General features: G+C 53.4%; 1 protein-coding gene and 1 long non-coding RNA gene across 3 annotated transcripts in view; one reads left to right on the forward strand and one right to left on the reverse strand.

The window, feature by feature from the left end:
- Positions 1 to 4,119: 4,119 nt before the first annotated feature.
- RIN3 (Ras and Rab interactor 3) overlaps positions 4,120 to 20,897 on the forward strand; it is a 116,013-nt gene continuing 99,235 nt past the window's right edge. The window contains exon 1 of one of the 2 annotated variants that reach the window (XM_082733952.1): positions 4,120 to 4,704. In XM_082733952.1, coding sequence (XP_082590078.1) covers positions 4,661 to 4,704 — 44 coding nt within the window. In that variant the 5' untranslated portion in view covers positions 4,120 to 4,660. The remainder of the gene's footprint in view (positions 4,705 to 20,897) is intronic. The other variant, XM_082733951.1, reaches the window with a different exon arrangement.
- LOC309868182 lies at positions 15,652 to 19,416 on the reverse strand. The gene is made up of 3 exons (XR_014313564.1): positions 18,315 to 19,416; positions 17,515 to 17,897; positions 15,652 to 15,958 (listed from the first exon to the last, which is right to left on the reverse strand). It is a non-coding gene; the product is annotated as an uncharacterized lncRNA (long non-coding RNA).

A 20,897-nucleotide genomic window follows, 5' to 3' on the forward strand; every position in this document is an offset into this window, starting at 1 on the left:
GGGCTTTTTTTTGCAAAACAAAATATCCCAAATAGCGACTATTTCATTGTATGTCACCATTTTACCAGTCCAGAGTTTGGGCAGGGCCTTCCTGGTGATCATTCCTGTTCCACAAGACATTGACCGAGGTCGCTGCATGGCATTCAGCCAGCAGACGGGCTGGTCTGGAGAACCCAAACTGGTTTTGTTCACGTGTCTGGTGCCTTGGCTGATTTGCCAGGGTCCCCAGCCAGAGGCCGAGTAGGATTTGACCCAGTTTGTCTGATTCCTCAGCTTTGCTCTCCTGCCCTTACCCCTGTTCCAAGCCCTTCTCCACACTCCAGAAGCCTGATTCCCATGGGACTCCTCGGGGCTGAGTCTGTTTGCCCTCACCTGTGGGGAGGCAGAGGTGAGAGCTGCCCCTTGAGGACCCCAGAGAGGCAAATCAGCCTCTTCTTTTTTGGGGTAATAAGTTGAAAAGTTTACCTGTTCATTCCTACAGCCCTGCCACAAGCAAACATCCTCCAGGCCCAGTGAGGAGTGAAGACGAAGAAGCTGCAGTCACGGAGGCCTGAAATGTTCGGGTGATGACCAACAGAAGCCTGACTCCAGTTGTGTTTGAGTTTTTCAGAAAGGAAAGGAAAGGGCGTCTGAGGGGCTCAGTCAGCTGGGTGTCTGCCTTCTGCTCAGGTCATGATCCCAGGGTCCTGGGATCAAGCTACAGGTCAGGAATCCCTCCTCAGCAGGGAGTCTGCTTCTCCCTCTTCCTCTGCCCCTCCCTCCTGCTCATGTGCGTGTGCACTCTCTCTGTCTTGCTCTCTCTCAAATATATAAATAAAATCTTTTCTTTAAAAAAAGGAAAGGAAAATAAAAATAACTGTATTCCTTCTTGCAACAGTGATATTTAATGGTGCAGCTGGCTTTAAGTGCATCAGAATCTAGACCTCAAGGGATGTTACTAGGGCATGGTCTCTCCCTGCATTTCTTTTCTCCATCTTGGCTTTCTTCCCGAGTACCACTTTGCCACACCATGGCCCAGATGGCTATTCTGCTACCCCAAGTTCATACTTTCCTAGCTCAGCCAGCTTGGGGTGGGGGTTGGAGGAAAATGCTGGTTTTTCCTGACAATGCCAACAAAAACTCCCAGGGTGGGATCCTATTGGCCCAACTTGGGTCATGTGTTCATCCATGAACCAACCACTGTGCCCGTTGAGTGTAGGGCTCTAATTGGCCAGCCTAGAATGTGTTCCCTCTCAAACAGGGATGGAAAGTTGTCAGCTCAACCTGAACCCAACCTCGAGGAGTAGCTCCTTAAAGGGAACCCAAGTGCTGGCGTATTAACAAACACAGGTTAGGGTAGGGGGAAGGAACACAAGAGCACAAGGGCAGCAGATATGCCCTCCCCAGCAGGAGTCCTGACATCCGTGTCTAAGTGAGGGGGCTGTGATGTGAGAACTTGAGTGAGTCAGAGGGGGACCCAGGAAGGACACTCAGGACACATTTGGCAGAGGCCACAGCTAACAGGAGCTGCTCAGATTTCTGGAATCTTGGCAACTTCCTTTTCAGTCAGTTACTAGCCACAGGGGCAAGGTGGGACCTCTTCTTGTGTCTACCTAAGGAATTCTGTCTTCACAGAGCAGGTGAGCAACGGGCCTTGTGGAGACCTCTTTGGGGATGTGTGAGAACCTTGGGGCTGGTCCCATGGAACCAGGCCTTGAGGGGCTCATCCTGTTTCTCAGCAGTGGCGTAGGAAGCTGAAAGATGCCTTTATTGGGGGGCGGGGTATGGGAGAGCAGAGTTACTGGCAGTCCGATCAGCATGGTAGGGTCTGAAGGTGTGTGTGATAGTTGGATAGACCTCTCCCCTGGGGCCCAGGGAGGCCTGAGAGTAGCCCACAAGCTTGTTTTAGCAACAGCAAATGACTCATACTGGCACCTGGGGTGGGTGTCCATTTGCACTCGTCACTTTTACAGATGACCAAGCTGAGACACTAGGATGTGGTTTGCCAGGACCTACCCAGCTGGGAGGTCCTGGGGTTGGACTTGAACAGTCATCTGCCCTCAAAACTCAGGTTTTCAACCAGGAGCTGTAGTCCTATCTGGGGAGATGTGGAAAGGATTCTCATCCAGGAAGGAGACTGTCAAGCCTCCAGAGGAGAGGAAAGCTCAGCAGGAGCATGGTTATGACCTAACAAGGGAGGCCTGCAGGGATCTGGGCAGAGGAGGAAGTAATATGGCTGGAGCAGTCAGTGTAGCCTCCTGGAGGCTGTATTTTTAAAATAAAATAACTTTAATTAAGATAGAATTCACAAAGCGTATAATTCACCCACTTCAAGTATATAATTCACTAGTTTTTAGTTTGACCACAAAATTGTGCAACTATCACCAGAATCGATGTTAGAACATTGTCTTCACTGCCTTAGCCCCAAAGAAGCCCCTGTAGCCACTAGCAGTCATTCCCACTCGCCTCTCCCCCCAGCCTCTAGCAACCACCAGTTTACTTTCTCTCTTATGGATTTGCCTATTCTGGACATTTTATATACACCATGTGGCCCTGTAAGGAGCTGCCACGTTTTTGTCTCACAGAGTCAAAAAATGGATCTCATGGACACAAAAGGGTAAAGTGAAGTGAAAGTTTATTAGGGGAAGGTGAGAACAGAAAGAAAAGGAAAAAAGCTCTCTAGAGTGAGGCGGTCGAGGAATGGGTTGCCCCTGGGGGCTTTTCCTGCAATCTTCAGGTGAGGCCTGACCAGGAAGCTTGAGATTCTGGTGCCAGCTTGGGTTGAGCAAAGACTATTGATGACATCCTTAAGGGCTCACTTCTCTGAGGTCTGTTTTGTTCCCTTTATCTCTGGTTTTGTCCACCTCAGCATTTCTCCACATTTGGGGTTTCTGTGAGGCTGGTCCCATAGCCACCTCCTGTGAGCCCAGTCAGAGGAGTCAGGGGCCTACACCCTAACCCTTTCCTTACCCAGTCCTCTGGAACTGGCTTCTTCCAGGAGCGGGGTTGGGGGGGGCATCCACATTGAAACCTGTATCAGCACTGAATTCCTTTTTATGGCCTAATATTATGCCATGGCCTGGATACACCGTGTTTTGTTCACCCATTTATCAGCTGCTGGACAGTTGGGACTGTTTTCCACTTTTTCACTGACATGAGCAATACTGCCATGAACATTCATGCATGAGCTTCTGTGACAACATGTTTGTTTCCGTGGAACCGCTGTGTCATATGGTAACTGCACGTTTCACCTTTTGAGGAACTGCGGAAGGATTTTCCAAAGTGGCTGTCCCACCGCCAGTTCCCACCAGAAGGCTGCACTTCCGTCCATGCGCAGAGAATCTTGCCTCTCTGGTTTCTGCCAGGCTGATTTGGTGGAAATGTCCGGAAAGGTGGGGAGGAGGGCGTGAGGGCAGCAGCAGGGCGGAGGCATGGAGTGCAAAGAGTCTTTGTGTGGCTTGTACCCAGAGCCCTGGACTTCAGTCTCGAGTGCTCCCAGCTTGCTGTGTGGCCTTGGGTGAGTCTCCTCCACTCTTCAGGGCTCAGTTTCCTTATCCGTAAAATGAAGGTGTTAGTGGGTCTTAACTGGGGGCATCTGGCAAAGGCTGGTGACACTTTTGGTTGTTACGATGGACCAGGGATGCTCCTGGTATCTAGTGCTTGGTGGTCAGGGACACTGCCAAATACCCTGCTGTGCACGGGGCAGTCCCCATAACAAAGAACAACCTGGCCCCAAATGTCAACATCGCCAAGGCTGGGAAACCCTGTGTTAGACTGAGGTGGCCCTGTAAGGTCCAGTCTGTCTAGTCACTGTGAAATGCTCTGAGAGCAGTTTGGGCTAAGGAGGCATTTTTGAGTGCCCAGGCACTTAAAAGAGAGGCCTCCTGGTCCCTCCGCAGTTGCTGGGGCTCTTGTATCTATGCGAGCTCACTGGCTTTCCCACTCTGATCCCACCTAGTGTGGTAGCCAAGATAGGTGAATTGTATGCCTGGCTTGGTAGATGAACAGACTACCTGGTTAAGTAGTGAGTTCATCGTTCGTGGAGGCATCCAAGATGAAGCTCCCGGTCACCAGTCGGGGAGGTGGAGGAGGCGACCTGCCTCCGGTCTGGGGCTGCTCCTGGGTGAGTCTCAGGCAGTGGCTCCCTGCCCAGCGACAGAGTGCTCCTTGCCCAAAGCTTTTGGCTTCCCCACCTGCCGGGCCGCGGCCGCGCGGGCGGGAGCCGTGAGCGCCTTCCTTCCCACGCGACTCTTCGCCCCGTGGGAGACTCGTCCCTAAGTTTTCCTCCCGGCCCCAGCCGGAGGAGGCGGCTCCGGGCCGCTGGACGCCCGCCGCCAGGCCCGGCCCCGGGGGCGCGGCCGCCGGGCTTCCGTGCGGCCCAGGGGGGCTCGGGGTTGTGCGCCGCCGCCGCCGCCAGGCTTCTGACAAAACCCACTTGACCACCAAGGCCAGCCTCTTCCTGAAAGCCCCGCTCGCTCCGATACAGGAAGTGGAAGCGAGCAAGCGCCCAGAGCGCGGCGGCGGCGGCGGCGGCTTCCCACTCGGCGCGGGGCTGGCGGCGGCGCCCGGCCCGGCCCTTCCCGAGGGCCAGCGCCAGGGCAATGCGGGCGCCTGGGGCACCGCGGCCCGCGCCGCCTGGCGCCTGAGCCCCTCCGTCCACCGTCCCGGAGCTGCAGGCGGCATGATCCGACGGGCCGGCGGGCCCGCGCGCGGGGACCCCTCAGGGTAAGTCCGGGGCGAGTGCCCCTCTGCTTCCCCGCCCCCGGGCGTGCTCGGAGCTCCAGGAGCGGCCCCGGCTGCCCGGCCTCGGGGCGTCGGGGGACGCCGAGCGCCTCCCCAGGGCGGGACTCCGGTTCTGCGCGGAACGGTGCCGCGCTGGGGGCTGCGGGACCCGGGGACTTGGCTAAACTTTGAAGCCCAGACGTCACTGCTCGCTGCAAAACCAACCGGCGTGTTCGGCGCCCAGGCGCCCGGGCGGGCGGGTGCTAGAAGGGCGTCTCTACCTGTCAGAGCCGGGGCGGAGGGACTGTGTGGACGCGGCCCATTCCCCTCGGCTCCTGTGCCACCCGAACTGCAGAAGCGATCACTTGGGGGTCCGGATCCCGCCGGCCTCTCGCACCCGCCGCTCAGCCTGCGCCACCGCGCGCGTCCTCGGAGGCTGACGCCCGGCAGGGCGCGGGCTGGGTGGCCAAGGTCCCCGAAACTTTGGGCGCCCGTCGCTCAGCGGCTGACAGGTCCGCCTGCACCGCGGACCCGCCGGGATCCCCTTCCCTGTCCCTCAGGCGGGTCCGGGAACAGTGACCTTTGGACCGGCCTTTGTGGAGTCTGGTGCTTGGGGAGGGCCTAGGACGCACAGGCTTCGCTGAGGTCTGCGGGATCCCGGGGAGATGGCACACTGCTTGGGGGGCGTGAAGCCGAACTTGTTTGGGAACTGGCTTTCAGGCGGGGATCTCTAGTGCCTCGTTTTAGGCCCCCCACCTCCTAAGAACCCTAAGTTGTTTCTGGACGTTGCTCAGGGATGCGCACGAGGTGGGGGGGGGGGGGGATTCCCTCGCCCCGCCCAGCCCAGCGGGCGTCTCGGGAAACTTCGGGGGGTCGAAGAGGCTCGGATTCCGGAGGCAGATTCCCGGGAAAGCCTCTTGGAACCCTCTGGGTGTCAAGGTTTATGGGCGCTGCCGCCTCCACCCACTCCTCCCGGGGCTGCCATTCCTGGCTGTTTGGTCTAAAAATCCCGGGCCTACTTCTGTGATACCCAGATACTCCCTGGCCTAGCTCCCTGACCTCAGCTCCCAGGGCCTCACTTCTCTACACTGTAAAGCAAGAGGAATGGGCTGATCTTGTGCAGTTCTGGATTGGGGAGCAACTGGAGTTGATTGGTTCCTTCTCTGGTGGAAGGCGGGTGGCACGGAGGGGCCCTTAAACTCTTTGTATCTGAATGCCTCCCTCCTCCCTCTTCTCCCATCCCTGCCCCTCCCCGGAAATTCTGCCTGGATGCTTTCCCTTGGAAGTGACCTCTGCAAAGACAAATGTCATCCGGTGGGAAGAATTGGAAATTATGTTGGGGAAGGAGCCCCTTAGGGGCAAGTATGTACCACACCCAGTATTGCAGGGTGGAGCTAGGAGGAGTTTCCCAGGGAGGAAGGGGTGGTGGGGGGCCAGGGTCCTGACCTCTCCAGCTTCCCTTTTCCCACCCCCCCCCCCAGGAATGACCTGGTCTCACCCACTTCCTCTTGCGTTTATTTGGTTAAACTTTTCTGCGCCTCAGTTTACTTACTCTACGAAATGGAGATGAATAATAGTAATCGCCCTCACACAGTTGTTTCAAGGATTAAATGAGATAATGCATAGAAGAGTTTTGCACATTGGAGCACCGGGGTGTCTCATTTGCTTGAGCCCCTGATTTCTTGATTTGGGCTCAGGTCGTGATCTCAGGGTCCCAGGATGCAGCCCTGGGTCAGCCCCGCCTGGTGCTCTCCGCTGAGTGGGGAGTCTGCTTGAGATTATTTTCCTTTTCCCCTCCCTCTGCTTGCTCATTCTTTTGCTCTCTCTCCCTAAAAATAAATAAATCTTTAAAAAAAAATAGGGTTTTGCACATTTGCCTGTAAACTACCCCCCCTTTTCTTTTTTAAAGATTTTATTTATTTATTTGACAGACAGAGATCACAAGTAGGCAGAGAGGGAGGCAGAGAGAGGGGGAAGCAGGCTCCCTGCTGAGCAGAGAGCTGGATGGGGGGCTCAATCTCGGGACCCTACGATCATGACCTGAGCCAAAGGCAGAGTCTTTAACCTGCTGAGCCACCCAGGCACCCCTCCCCTGTAAACTCTTAATAGTTATTTTTGATAATAGTAGTTATCTCTGTTTACCAGTTGTTTCGCCTTGGACAAGAGACCTGGCCTTTGCCTTATCCGTAAGTTTGGGATAATAGTAACACCCACTTCATGGGATTGTTGTGAGGTTTGGATGACTTAATATTTAAGCAGCTGCCTAGAGGCAGCTAAGGGTTAACATACCGGCTCAGTCCTGCTTAGAACAGTGCTGGCACATTCTAAGGAATATCAGTTTGCTGCTAAAAACATTTTATTTAAGAGGACCTCTTGTGTTGGAAGGGTTCCTAAATAGTATCTCACTGAACCTTGGACCTGGTACAGAAATCCCTTTGACAACATTCCTGGAAGGTACTCACATACCTTCAGGGACTGGGCCAGGCACAAACCTAAGAAAGGAATTCCCGAACTTGAGTGGCAGCCTGCCTCCTGCTAACTTCTACCTTATGATGACACCCTGCTCTCCCCTCAGAGAGCAGGGTGTCAAGAGCATTCCTTCTTGACTCTCAGGTCCTAAAAGGCAGTTCTTGGATGCACCCCCACACATCTCCCGTTCCCTGGGCCGTACCTCCACACTTTGGGTGGGCACCTTCCCGCCCAAAGATGACCAGGAGAAATCATCTAGGACTCCTCACCCCCAGGCCACCCCTGCAGACCCTGCAGACCACTCAGGGCTGAGACCTGAGTCCTACGCTGAGGATTCTTGGAAGCCCCCTCCTTCTCGCTGGCCAGAGATGATGTTCAGACAGCCAGGGGAATGCCTCCCACTGTCCTCCCCCTGGGAGCTAGGATGGTGTCGCTTGGGTATCAGCCCCTGGAAGAGGAGTGTGAGGATCTTGGCACACAAGCTCCATCTACTTCTTGTTGAAAATGTCAGCTGGGGCAAAAGAAAAGGCAGACGGGCTGCCTAGTATCCTTGGTGCGGACACTTCTTGTCCTTGTTGTTGGATAGATAGTGTCTGCATTGCGGGGGAGAGTGGGGAGCATGAAAGCAAGCCCTGGCCTGCTTGCAGCTCATGTTGCCAAAAGAAACAGACAATCAGGGTAAAGGGTGTGGGGACCCCAGGGAGGTGGTCCTGGAGCAGGTGGTCGGGAAGGCTCCTGCAAGGGGGTGGCGTTTGGGAGAGACCCAAAGGAAGTGGGCAAGTAAGGCAAGTCCCTGGGGGATACTCCTGGCGTGTTGGGAACCTCGGGGCTGAGGAACCTGGAGTAGAGTGTGGGAGAGGAGGACAGAAGGCGGTGTGGTCGGGTAACAGCTTTGGAGCGTGCAGGGGGCCGCAGATGGGGTTTGCACAGACAGGTGAGCTGATTTGGGCTGGGGCCGGACTGTGGGCAGACTGTAGAGGGAACAAGTGAGGGAAACTGTAGGGAAGGAAGCTCTTCAGAGAGAGAGGGCTGCGGGCTGGGGGGCTGGGCAGTGAGGGGAGAAGCTGCAGCCACAGGATCTGGGGATGAATTGGAGGTGGGGGTGGGGGAGCGGGAGAGGCATGGAGGGTGACGGGAAACTGTGACCTGCTGAGAGGCCAGGTGCCACACTGTGCAGGGGTCATAGAGGATGTGGACACTCAGAGCCCACACTTTTATGTCTGATAAATTGAGAGTCTGCTGAAGATTTTATTTGAAAAAGAATTCCACTCTTGGATCTAATCCAATCCCCTAATTTGGCGACCAGGGAAAGGAGTCCCAGAAAGAGGAAGTGACTTAGCCAAGGTCTTAGGAGCTGGAGGTGGAGCTGGGCCTAGATATCGGGTCTCTTGAGCCTTGCGCCTGTAAGGGGTTGCCTGGGCCAAGCCCCAGGGTTTGGGAGATCCCTGGCTTTCTGCCTCATGCCTGACATAATGCAGGTGTCCTCCTGAACCCCTTGAGAGGGGTCCCTCAAGTGCTCCAGGCTCTAAGACTGGTGGCTCTTCTGGGCTGGGGCCCCCCCAGAGCAGTGATGAACTGAGTAGGGCTTCCTTGTTTCCTTGCCTTCGGGGGCTAAGGCAGCCAGGTGGTCCTGGCTGGCACTCTGCTGGGAAACCCACCCCCTTTCAGACCCCTTTCAGACGCCTTCAGAAGGGAGTGAGGGCCTGGGAGTTATCTTGTTCTTGGCAAGCTGGCTTAGAGAGAGTGAGTGCTGCTCTGGCAGCCAGCTCTGGAACTTTCGGCTGTATAACTGTTCACCCAGTGACTTTTCTAAACTGTTGATCTCCCTTTGAGCTCATCCCCCCCCCCTCCCCGGGGGGTACCAAATGGGAATGGTTCTTTGCTGCTAGAGACAGAAGACAGCCATGCAGCCACTGTTGAGGTCACTCAGGCTGCATGGGAAAAAACAACGTAACCCCGATAACTGTTAATCACCACTGTCCTCCATACACTCTTCTAGGTCTGCATGAATTCGACGCACAACTTTACTTTTTCTGTCCTCCCTGGACGGAGACAGATGCCATAGGCTCCTGCCTTTGCCCACAATGTTCCTTCCCACCGGGATGCTGCCACCTCCCCCATGAAACCTTCTATCCACGCAGCTCTTGGACATTGTTCCTTTTTGAATACTCAAAACACGTTTGGCATGAACTACTTATTTACCGAGCAAGACACCAAAACTCCTTTAATGTCACATCTTCTCGCTTAGATGTCAAATTTCCAAATAAAAGGATCTTTGATTTTATCCTCACTCGCTGGATTCCCCTAATTCTAGCTGTGTTCCCTTGCTTCTTGGGGAGCGAGGGTGGGGAAAGAGGCCTGTTCTGGACCCCCGATAGTGCATCCTCAGCAGAAAGAGTGGAGTTAGCTGGGTAGATAACATCTGGGGGAGCCCAGGCTGGGTCACTGGATCCCAAGTGCAGGTCTGCTGAGAGACTAGGAAAATCAGCTGGTGATATGTGTGTGTGTGTGTGTGTGTGTGTGTGTGTGTGTATCAGCCAAGATCACCAAACACTCTCTTCTTGGGCAGAACTGTCTTTGATTCTGAGACTCAGGTTTGTTTACATGTTTGTTTTTCGCATGTAAAGCCTCCTTTCTTCTATGAAATGATGGGGTAAATGGATGGTGGTTGTTAGTCTTTCATGTCTTTTCGGCAAAATAAAAGATTGCAGAAGGAGAGGCTGAGGAATGCTGCTCTGTTTCAGTGGGATTTACCCCTCTTGTGTCCCCTTCACACCCACTTCCACCCCCCCCCCCACCCCCCACAACACACACCTGGCCATCAGAGAACCCAGCTAACTGTATCGTCCTTTGCCGATCTGGAAGCGGCTTGGGGCCTTGCTGGCTGGAGGACATCAGTAGGGCTGGCAGATGTCTCTAGGGTCCCACCCCGTGGTGATTTGGGAGCATACTCTAGGAAGCAAGTCTCTAACTCTCTCTGGGCCCCATTTTCCCCATCTGAGAAATGAACCCAGTGATCTCCAGGTCCCTGCTTGGTCTGACGTTCAGTGATTCCCCAAATCCTGACTGAAAGGCAGCAGAAGTTGGTATCCTAGAGTAATGTTAGAGCTTACAGGATTGAAGTGCCAGCTGGAGATGAGCTCACCTTTTTTTCCTTCTGATGGCTAGAAGGGCAGGCAGCCTGTGGAATAGTCTAGAAAATCGGGGTACACTTTCATAAGAAACAAAGACCCAGAAAGGAGACTCTGGGTCATCACCCTGACCAAGTGCCTGGAAGGAAATGCTTTTTCTCTTCTGTGGGTTTATTTTTGGAAAGCCATTTTTGAAAAAAGCGCATCAGTTTTGGAAGCCCACTTGGGGCCTGAGCCCCTGGTACCCTATAGAGCTTGCTGGCTGTATGGTGGGTCGGGAAGGTCGTTCTGGAGTGGCGTCTCTGAGTGTGACTGGATTCATGAGGTGGTGCCTGCTCTCGCCATTTTGTGTGTGAGCTGAGGAGATGCTGAGGAGGCCACAGGCAGTGTCATGAAACAGAGCTCCTGGTGGGAAGACTGTCCTGTCAGGGTTTGACAGGGATGAGGCCCAAGAGAAGGGGCTCCCTGTCGGACAGGCTGGTGTTGGGTGTCGGGAGGCTCCCTTGTAGCAGGCTTGTCCCTGTGCAGGTAGGGCTGCAGGTGACACAGTGTGCCCCCCCCCCCACACACACACTGTGTTATACAGTGAACCCAGACCTTTCCCTCTTGTCAGCAGGGCCTAGAAGGAGGAATAAGTGGTGGGTGGGTACAGAGGAACCCTCCCCTCTGCTTAGGTTCCACAGAGCAGTGGGGAGGGCCTTACTAACTCCGTACCTGTGTGGCTGTCTGCCTCTGCCTCTGATAGAAGAATCTGGAAGCCACCATCATGACCGCCACCTCCGGCTCACCCCACCTGCCAGTACGTCCTCTCCTCCCTCAAGCCCATCTCCTGTTCACAGGGAGTGGAGCTTAAGGAGGCTACTACCCCAGTGGCTACAATAGCTCTGGTGATCGAAACTCCTGCTGGTCAGAACCAGCTCTGGTGGTCAGCAGAGCTCCTTGCCCCCATCTTGCCAGGAATTCCTGGGAGTGTTCCTACCCCAGTCGGTACTTGTTTGAAAGACGAACCAGCCCACTGTGAAATGTTGGTTCCATTTTAAAAGCAACAGCCTAGAGAGCGGTTGTGGTCAAGGCCTATTGCTGCCGTGTGCACTGTGGCTGAGTGCACACTCAGGCCACATCCTATGGGCCAAGGGCACCAGCCCAGGGGCTAGGCCCCCCTGCACCCTCCATCCTGGTGCCAGGCAGAGTGACAGTTCCCACAGAACCTACACACAAACCTGGGGCCCAGGGGAGGTAAGGGTTCTAAGAGAGGGAGACCAAAGCAGGGACTTTGAGCAAGTCCGTGAGAGGCTGCCCTAGAGGAGTTCATCCTGTGGGCCATCTCCCCCCATGAAGGTGGCCCCCATTTCCTCACTGACTCTGGGATCTTTGTCAAAGCCAAGAACTTTTTGTCCCTAGTTAAGAGATGGGACCTGAGCTGTCAACACCAACCCAACTCCTTGATTGACATTTGAGAGGAGATCTCAGGGCTGATGAAAAAGCCTGTTTTCTGAAGATGGATCGAGGCGAGAGGGGGAGGGGGAGGAATAGCCCAGGAGGAGGAAAAGGGACCACATCAGTGGCAGAGAAGCCTTCTGCTTCCATACAGGTTGTCCCAGAGCTAAATTATTCCCTGGGTCTGAAGTGTGCTTTTTCACCCACCTCTGGAGACTAAAGAAATAAAGGACTCTGCATCTGAAATTCAGTCTGATGATCTCTGGCTAAAGGAGCAAGCTCTCAAGAAGAAATGCACCAGGGACTTTTCTCCCCAACCTCCATGTCTCCAGCTTCCTTAATCTCAATCAATATCTGATGGGTACTGTAGATTTCTCTAGGGATATTGCAATTCTAAGCAAGGACTTAGCTTCCTATGGATGGCATCTGATGATAGCATTTATTCATTTATTATGCTTGCTTCTTTCTGTTCTTGACATTTTTGATGGAGGATCCATCTAAAATATATTCAGAAATTCTTTTTTGGGCTACTAGCTTCTTTATCCATCATCACCCATCTATCCATCCCTTCATCCATCCATACACTCATCCACCCCACCTCCCATCCACCCACTCATCTTCCCATCCTGCCATCCATCTATCCATGCATCTACCCATCCTCCCATCCATCCTCCCATCCTTACACTCATCCATCCATCCATCTATCCATCCATCCATCTATCCATCCGTCTATCCTCCATCCATCCATCTATCCATCCTCCATCCATCCATCCTCCGTCCATCCATCTATCCATCCTCCATCCATCTATCCATCCATCCTCCATCCATCCATCCATCCATCTATCCATCCATCCATCCATCCTCCATCCATCCATCCATCCATCTATCCATCCATCCATCCATCCTCCATCCATCCATCCATCCATCCATCCTCCATCCATCCATCCATCCATCCATTCTCCCATCCACCTGTCCAAACACTTGTTCATTCGCCCTTCCATCTATCCGCTGATTCATTAATCTATCCATCAATCCATTTGTTGAACATCTAGGAGTTTCCAGTTTATCTGTTACAGACAATAAGAGAAATATGCACATAATTAAATCACAGGGCACTATATAAAATCATGCCTGTGTTCTGTTACACCTGCCTTATGATGAACAGGGAGGACTTTCTGGCAAAGGTGGCATCTGGATTGAGTTTTGAAGGATGAGTAGGATTTTAACAGCTAAAATAGGGCATTTGCAGAGAAGGGCATCCCAGATCGAGCAAAAGCACAAAGCAAGAAGGTGGAGAAGGACAAATTGTGTGTGGGAGCCCTCAAGAGCCTCATCTGGGGGCAGCAAGGAAGAGTTCTGTGTGTAGTGAACCTAGAAAGGGCCTTGGGGCCCGCGTGGCAACAGATGGAAGAGTTTGGATTTAACCACAGTGGGGAAAACCACCACTTAGAGCAGGGCAACCCTAGGCAAATCCTGTACCTGCCAGGACATCTTTCTCATTTTTCTGTGCCACATAGAGCAGGGAGGGATCCCTGCCTCCCAGGGTTGTTGTCACCATTCCACGAGAGGATGTTGGTTCTTAGCTATGTGGGCTGAGATTAGTTGGGAGTTATTACACGTATCCATAGAGGGGGTGTGTGCACACGTGCACTTGTGCACTATTGATTTCCCTCCCAAAGTCTGTTATATACCTAAAAATGGTCACACACCGACACACCAAAATAGCAACATTTAAAGCATCAAACATATTTCTATCTTTGAAGCTACACCCAGTCTGAGTGCCTGTTTACTTGATTTCGGTCTGTGGGCACAGTTTTGATCTGTGTGTATGTGTGTTTTAGTCTGTGTGCCTCTTTTCACACTGAGTGTTCCTTATATGCCTTTTTATATGCTGTGCTATGGACATACATTACCCACATACCATCTTGGATGGCCTTATCATATAATGACCATTTTATTGGTTGGAGTTGACTTGTGTCAGCTTCTTTCTCATTCCCTCTGTTTTAAATGAAGCTCCTGGAAACTTCTGTGGTTCTTGAGTTGGAGGAGGGTCTAGAGTTGGAGGACCATTTCCTTGAGAAGTATCACTATCCTGGAGTACTCGAATTGATTGGCCCCTGAATTTTAATTGGGTGAAAATTTTAGCTGAACATGTCCCAGTTTCATTGAAGCTACGTGTGGCCACATGATTAAGTTCAAGATGATGAAATTTAAGTGGGGAGTTTAATTTGCATGGAGATATCCTTAAAGAGAAGGGGCATGCCTTTCTCTCCTTTCCTCTTTCCTGTTGGCTGGAATGCAGATGTGATGGTTGGAGTTGAAGCAGCCATATTGGACTCTGAGGTGAACTGAGAATGGAGGTTCCTACACATGTTGGAGCATCATTCCACCCCAGACTACTGACTTGGACTTTTATATGACAGAGGAATACCCATCTGTCTTATTTAAATCACTGTTCTTTTAGATTTTCAGACACAGACAGACTTAATCTAACATAAAAAGTTTTCTTTCCTGTCACATAGTACCAGATTATGTCAACAGTAATAAAGCTGCTTGGCAGGGCTGCCTGCAGGTCTTCATTCCTAATAGAGGTTGGAAGGAGGGAGAGGAGGAGAGAGAAAAGAGAGTTTTGTGTCGACCCAGGCTCTTATTTGGAAGACTAGATTGCAAACACTTTCTCCATCTTGGGTCTTTTGTGAGCTTTAGATTTCACCAGAAGCTGCAGACTTGTTATAGGGCAGAACTTTGCTGACCAACCGCGTCTCTTCTTTCAGTCTCAGTTTCCCCATCTCTGCCATAGAGAACCTCTCGCAGGTTAACCCTCCCTGTGCTGACCCTCTGCAGCTCCTTCTGAGAAGGAGTCTTCTGTCACTCCAGCACCAGAAAGGCTGGGCCCAGTCTGAGCAGTGCCTGTGTCCTTGCTGGCTGCCACTGTCCATCCATCCATCCGTCCATTCATCCATTCCCCACCTCTTCTTTTTTTTTTTAAAGATTTATTTATTCACTGTAGAGAGTGTGTGCAAGCAGAGGGAGGGGCAGAGGCAGAGGAAGAAGCAGATTTTCTGCTGAGCAGGGAGCCTGACGCAGGGCTCCATCCCAGGACCTTGAGATTCATGACCTGAGTCGAAATCAAGAGTCAGACTTTTAACCAACTGAGCCACCCAGGACCTCCCCACCCCCTCTTTCTTTTTTTAAGTAGGCTCCACACTCAGCCAGCGTGGAGCCTGCCTTGGGGCTTGAATTCAGGACCCTGAGATCAAGACCTGAGCCGAGATCAAGAGTTGGACTCCACCCAGGCGCCCTCCTCACTGCCTCTTTTTTGAGCACTTCTTGGGCACCAGGCTGGTGCCTCCCCAATCCAGCCCCTGCTTACAGATGATTCTGTGGCACAGTGAGGGGCAGGGATGGTCCTGAGGCCTCACAGCTGGACCCGGGCTCTTTCCGAGGCTCCGTGAAGGTTCCTAGGCAACACTTTTGCATGAGGCATCAGAGATGGGGGCTGAACACTGGTCACTGGAGGCCTGGAGTGATCACCTTAACCTCTCTGCCTGGCTTTGGGATAGGTTTGTCCTGAAAGGGCTTGGTTTTGACATCTCCTCCTGAGGATACCCTAGGCTTATTCGCAGCCTCTAAGAGCCTGCTCTGAGCTGCCCTGCACAACTCAGGACTGCCCCCTGGGCATGAGGAGGCAGGCACTCAGGGCTGGGTCTGGGAGGTCCTACGTGTGGCCTGGGATGGAGTGCGGTGGGCCACCTTGACAGGCAAGCAAGTGGTCCTGGAAAGGGTTTGAAAGACCGTTGGGTCTTCTTTTTACAGGCCAGAGCAGCCCCCATCCCTGCCGCTAGCATGGTCAAATGTCAGAGCTCAGTGTTTCCTTGGCACCTCCCCAATCCAGCCCCTGCTTACAGATGATTCTGCGGCACAGTGAGGGGCAGGGATGGTCCTGAGGCCTCACAGCTGGACCCGGGCTCTTTCCGAGGCTCCGTGAAGGTTCCTAGGCCACACTTTTGCATGAGGCATCAGAGATGGGGGCAGGGGAGACTGGCACATCAGTCTTCACTGGCTGCCTCTCCCTCCAGCCTCTGGAAAATGTGAGGCCTTTCCTGCCTCAGAGCACACAGGCCCCACCTCCAGCTCCTGCAAGAAATCTTCTGGGCTGTCCAGCCCCTAAGGCTGTTGCATACAGTTGTGCGGGTTGTTCACTGCACAGAGGCACCTGGCTGAGAGAGAAACCAGTGGGGGCTGAAATTTCATTCTCTTGCCCAGGCATGTATGATGTCAAGCCATGGGTGGGTGGGTGGGGGTTGCCTGCATTCATGGGGAGGAAGAACACCACATTCTAATGTGCACAGAGGAACCACACAGGCTGGCAGGGACCCTGGATGGCAGTAGACCCGTCAACACCCTTGCTCCTTGCACCTGTCACAGTGTGCTCTCAGTCCATGGCCCCAGTAGACTATAAGCTCCCAAGGGCAGAAAGAGGGATTCCCCTTGGCGGGTTTCATTGTCAGCCCAGCACGCTGCTGGCCAGTACTCAGCTCCCAGAGCACGAGTGCTGAGCAAGAGTGGGGAAGAGTGTCCAGCTCAGGGCATATTGAGAAATGTTTGTTGAGTGACTATGCGGCAGGTTAATACAAGGAGAGAGGTAAGGGGAGGTTGACCGGGGCAGAAGGTATCTGGGAGAGGGAAGGGGGCCACCGGGAAGCCAGCAGCTTGGGAGGGCAGTGAACCAGTATTATAAGGGGGTGACTGGACGAGCCATCGGGGCCCCCTTTGGGTGGGAGGCCTGAAGAGTAGAGCTGGGGCTGGAGAAATCAGAGGCCCACAGGCATGCCCGGCTTAGCCCCTGACCCCACTTTTGCAGGGCCCGGGCTGCTCTGAGCCCTTTGATGCCCTCCCAGTACCGTGTCCTGGAGCCCAGCACTCGTCCAGCAGTGGCCCGATGGCTCATCCAGAGGGTCTTGTGGGGACACAGGAGGGATGTGCAGGGCTGTGCCTACAGGATGTGGGATGTCACCTAGAGCTCTGGGGCCCCTGCTGACTGAGGGGTGTCCTGCTCAGACACAAGGGTGTCTGGGAGAGCTTTCTCAGGGAAGGCAGAGCCATGCCAACGTGTGGAGTTTCCCAGGTAAACATGGAGGGAAGGAGCCAGCATGGCCGTGCTCAGGGGGTGCCACGGGCTCAGCGTGACCCCCATTTGCACTCCATCCAGATGGAGGGGGGTGTGCAGGAGAGGGACCAGACAGCAGGGGCCCTTTGGCTTGTCCTGAAGAGATGAGTGTGTTCCCTGTTTAAAAAACTGAACTGTGTATTCATTTCCTAGGGCTGCTGTAACAAAGTAGTGCAGGCTAGGGGGTTTAAAGCAAGAGAGATCGATTCTCTCATGATTCTGGAAGCCAGGAGTCCTACCCTGGCTTCCAGGCCCCTACGAGAGGGGCCACGCTCCCTCTGAGACTAGGTAGACCCCTTCTTGCTCTCCCCAGCTTCAGGGGCCCCAGGAAGTTCCCGTTGAGTCCTGGGCTTATAAGCTGCCTGCCAGCCTCTGCTCCCCGTGTGTCTGTCCCTGTCTAGTCTCCTCTTCCAAGGAGACCGGTCCTGCTGGATTTGGTCCCAGCCTGCTCCAGGATGACCTCATCTCAACTCATTACATCTCCAACAACCTTCTTTCCAAATAAGGTCACACTTGGAGGTGCTGGCGGTAAGGACTTGAGCATATCTTTTGCGGGGACACAGTTCAACCCACAATGAACTAAAATTTATGTAGGGTAAAATTCACCTTCTTTTGTGTCCATTTCCATATGCTTTGTCACACATAGGTGGCCTGGGTCACTGCCACCCCAACCACGATATGGAATGGGCTGTCACTGTGTAAAATTCCTCGGTGCCCTCTTGTAGTCAGCCTGCTCCCCAGTCACTCATTTCTCCTGGGTCCTTACATTCTGCCTTTTCGAGAGTGTCACATGCACGCTGCCCTGTGAGTCTGGCTTCTTTCACTTAACTGAAGGCGTGTGCGATCCAGCTGTGGCTGTGTCTCAGTACCGTGTTCGTTTTCATTGCTGAGAGGATCTCATGGCTTTGGACGTGTCCCCATTGTTTACCCATTCACCCACAGCAGCACATTTGGGTCGTTCCAGTTTTGGGCAATGACACATAAAGCCCCTGCCAACATAGGCATAAAGGGTATAGGTTTTGGGTAGGGAACTCCGTGGGCCAGCTTGCATATGGCAGCTGCCACGTGAAGAAGGACATGCGGGGAGACCAAAAGGAGGTGACAGCAGAGGTCTAGGCGAGCAGTGATGGTGGCCTGGACAAGTATCTTGGCAGCAGGGGTGGGGAGAAGTGGGCCCACTGGAGAGTAGAGTGGACGGGGCCTGGGGGTGGCCAGGGTGGGTGCCGTGCCGTTGTAGAGGCCGCCGTGCCGGTGTGGAGGCCTGCCCTCTGCCTTCCCCGGGGCAGGACAGCTGCTGTAGCTCAGTGGGAAAGTCTGGACCTGAGGAGCTGACGGGGGTGGGGGGGTGCACTAGTGTAACGGGGTAGGGAGGGGTGTGGACCCTGGAGCAAACTGCCAGGACTCACGTTCTCTCCGCCTGTTTGCTCATCTGTAGAACGGGGATGCTAATGGCTCCCAATTCACAGACCCATTGTTGGGTCGTGTGAGTTACTACCTGTCAGGAACTTGGACCAAGTCTGACCCGTAGAAGGTGTTCAAGAAACCCGAACCCTGTCAGTGGCCTTCTGAGGGGCCTCAGCTCCACACCCTCTTGTCTGCTCCACTCACCCCTTTGACAACAAGCCAGTCTGTGGTGCCTCTTGTGGCTCTGTGAGGCCGTGGATGACCCTGTCATCGGGGCCCTGCCCTAGGTCTGCCCTGACTTGCTGGGACAACATGAGCTGCCTCCTTTACTTCTCTGGGTGTCGCTACCTCTGCTCACCCCATGTGGAGGTGCAAAGCCCCATGGTGTGTAGGGCTCTGTGCAGAATGACGGCAGCATGGCGGCCACACACAGTAGGAACTTCGTAAAGACACACCTGTGAGGGGTGCCTAGGCGGCTCCGTCAAGCATCTGACTCTTGGTTTCAGCTCAGGCCATGATCTCAGGGTCCTGGGATCAAGCCCTGTGTGGAGCCGGACACAGGGCCTGGAGCCTGCTTCAGGTTCTCTCTCTCCCTCTGCCCCTCCACCCTTCCTCTCTTAAAAAAAAAAAAAAAAGATGTGCAGGTGACCTGCGAGGCCCAGGTGAGTGACTCTGGGTGCACTCCCAGGATTGCGGGCTGGCAGAATCTCCCCTGTAGTTGCCGCAAATCTCATCCTCCTGTTGTCCTCCCAGACCCATCCTCCGCCTTTGACAAGAGCTGACCCGGCAGCCGCGTGGGCTGTCCAGTTGGAGGTGAGCAGGTGCCTGGCTTGGGCTCCGCAGGGAGAGGTGCGGTGGGTCCTTGTTCTCTCTGTGGGAGACCCTTGCTCTGAGACCAGGGTTCACGTCCACGTCATAACCGGTGCCGGGCCTAATGAAGGAGCATTTGCAGTCAGCCATCAGGACTCACAGAGTCCCTGTTTGTACATTCTCCCACTTAAAGTTATTCGTAACCCTCAAATCATAGCACCTCGGAAGTCATTTGCAGTCGTGCTCAGAGTGGCGATAAATTGGGATTCCCCTGATGCACACATTGCCACCTGAGGTCGGATCAAGTGAGACGCTGCCTTCTTGTTTCAGTGCTTACCCTTCTAACGAGCCCTTGTCGTGGTCTGTTGGGTGCCATGGTTTTCCCATTTTCTGTGCATTTTGTTGGTGATTTCACTGTTTACAGTGTCCCCCAACCACAGAGCTAAAGTGCTTTCTAGCGCTCCAAAATGTAAGAACACTGTGAGGGCCTTGCAAGAAAATGCGAGTGTTCGAGAAGCTTCTTTCAGGCGAGGTATATGCGCTGTTGGCTGTGAGTTCAATATTCGCGCGTTGAGAATATATACTAAGTGAAGTGTCTTTAAAAAGAAAGGAGCATAAGGAAGGTTATGTATTGGGGCGCCTGGGCGGCTCAGTCGTTAATCATCTGCCTTCAGACCTGGTCATGATCGCAGAGATCTGGGAATCGAGCCCTGCCTGGGACACTCTGCTCAGCAGGAAGCCTGCTTCCCTCTCCCACTGCCCCTGCTTGTGTTCCCTCTCTCGGTGTCTCTCTCTGTCAGACAAATGGTAAAATCTTTAATAAGAACAAAACAAAAAAACAAAAAAGGAAGGTTACATGTTAATCAGTTGACAAAATGTTGTGACCAGCGGCTCACAGGAACCTCACCCAACCATGCGTTTCCCCTGGACAGAGTGGTTCGGTATTCGCTAACTCAGTGCTCATGGTGACTTTATAGAACAGAACAACCACAGAAAATGAGAACTGATTATAGCTACATTGTGCAGAGAAATTGATCCCACATCTCTCCCCTGGACGGTCGGCACTCCGTGGAATTAACAAGTCCCTATTTTGTGTATGGTCTGCCCTTCAAATGCACAGGTCCTTGGGATTGGCCCTCTCCTTCTGTCCACTCCCACCCCCTTGGTCCTCTCCCCTCCAACAAAATTGAAGACTTGGAAGGTTTCCAGGAAGGGGAGTGGTCTGTGTTAGTGTTTCATATCCTGTGATTTGGATAGGATAATCTTTGTAGAGGCGCCTGGGTGGCTCAGTCGTTTAGGCGTCTGACTCTTGGTTTTAACTGGGGTCATGATCTCAGGGTTGTGAGATGAAGCCCCGAGGTGGGCTCTGCGCTTAGTGGGGAGTCTGCTGGAGATTCTCTCTCTCCCTCTGCCCCTCCCCACACATGTGCACGTCTGCTCGCTCTCTCTCTCTCTCTCTCTTTGTCTCTCTAAGATCAGTCAATCTTGTAAAAGAAAGGGATCTTATCAGGGAGCAGCATATCATTCAAAGCAAGTAAAAAGGGAGGATTCTTGGCATTCATAGACGTGTCCCTAATAATTATAGCCATTATGTCTGGAAGGCGTACATCAGGCCCCTTTGCTGAGAGTTTTTTTGTTTTTGTTTTTGTTTTTGTTTTTTTGAGTTCCTGATCACAGCCCTAGGAGGCTGGGGTTAGTGCCCAGTGTTCAGGACTTGAACAGTGTTCAGTGTTCAGTGACTTGATCAGAGCTCTCAGCAGTCAGTGGGAGAGCCC

This window comes from Mustela nivalis (genome assembly GCF_964662115.1).
Source record: "Mustela nivalis genome assembly, chromosome: 6".
NCBI classification, from domain to species: domain Eukaryota; kingdom Metazoa; phylum Chordata; class Mammalia; order Carnivora; family Mustelidae; genus Mustela; species Mustela nivalis.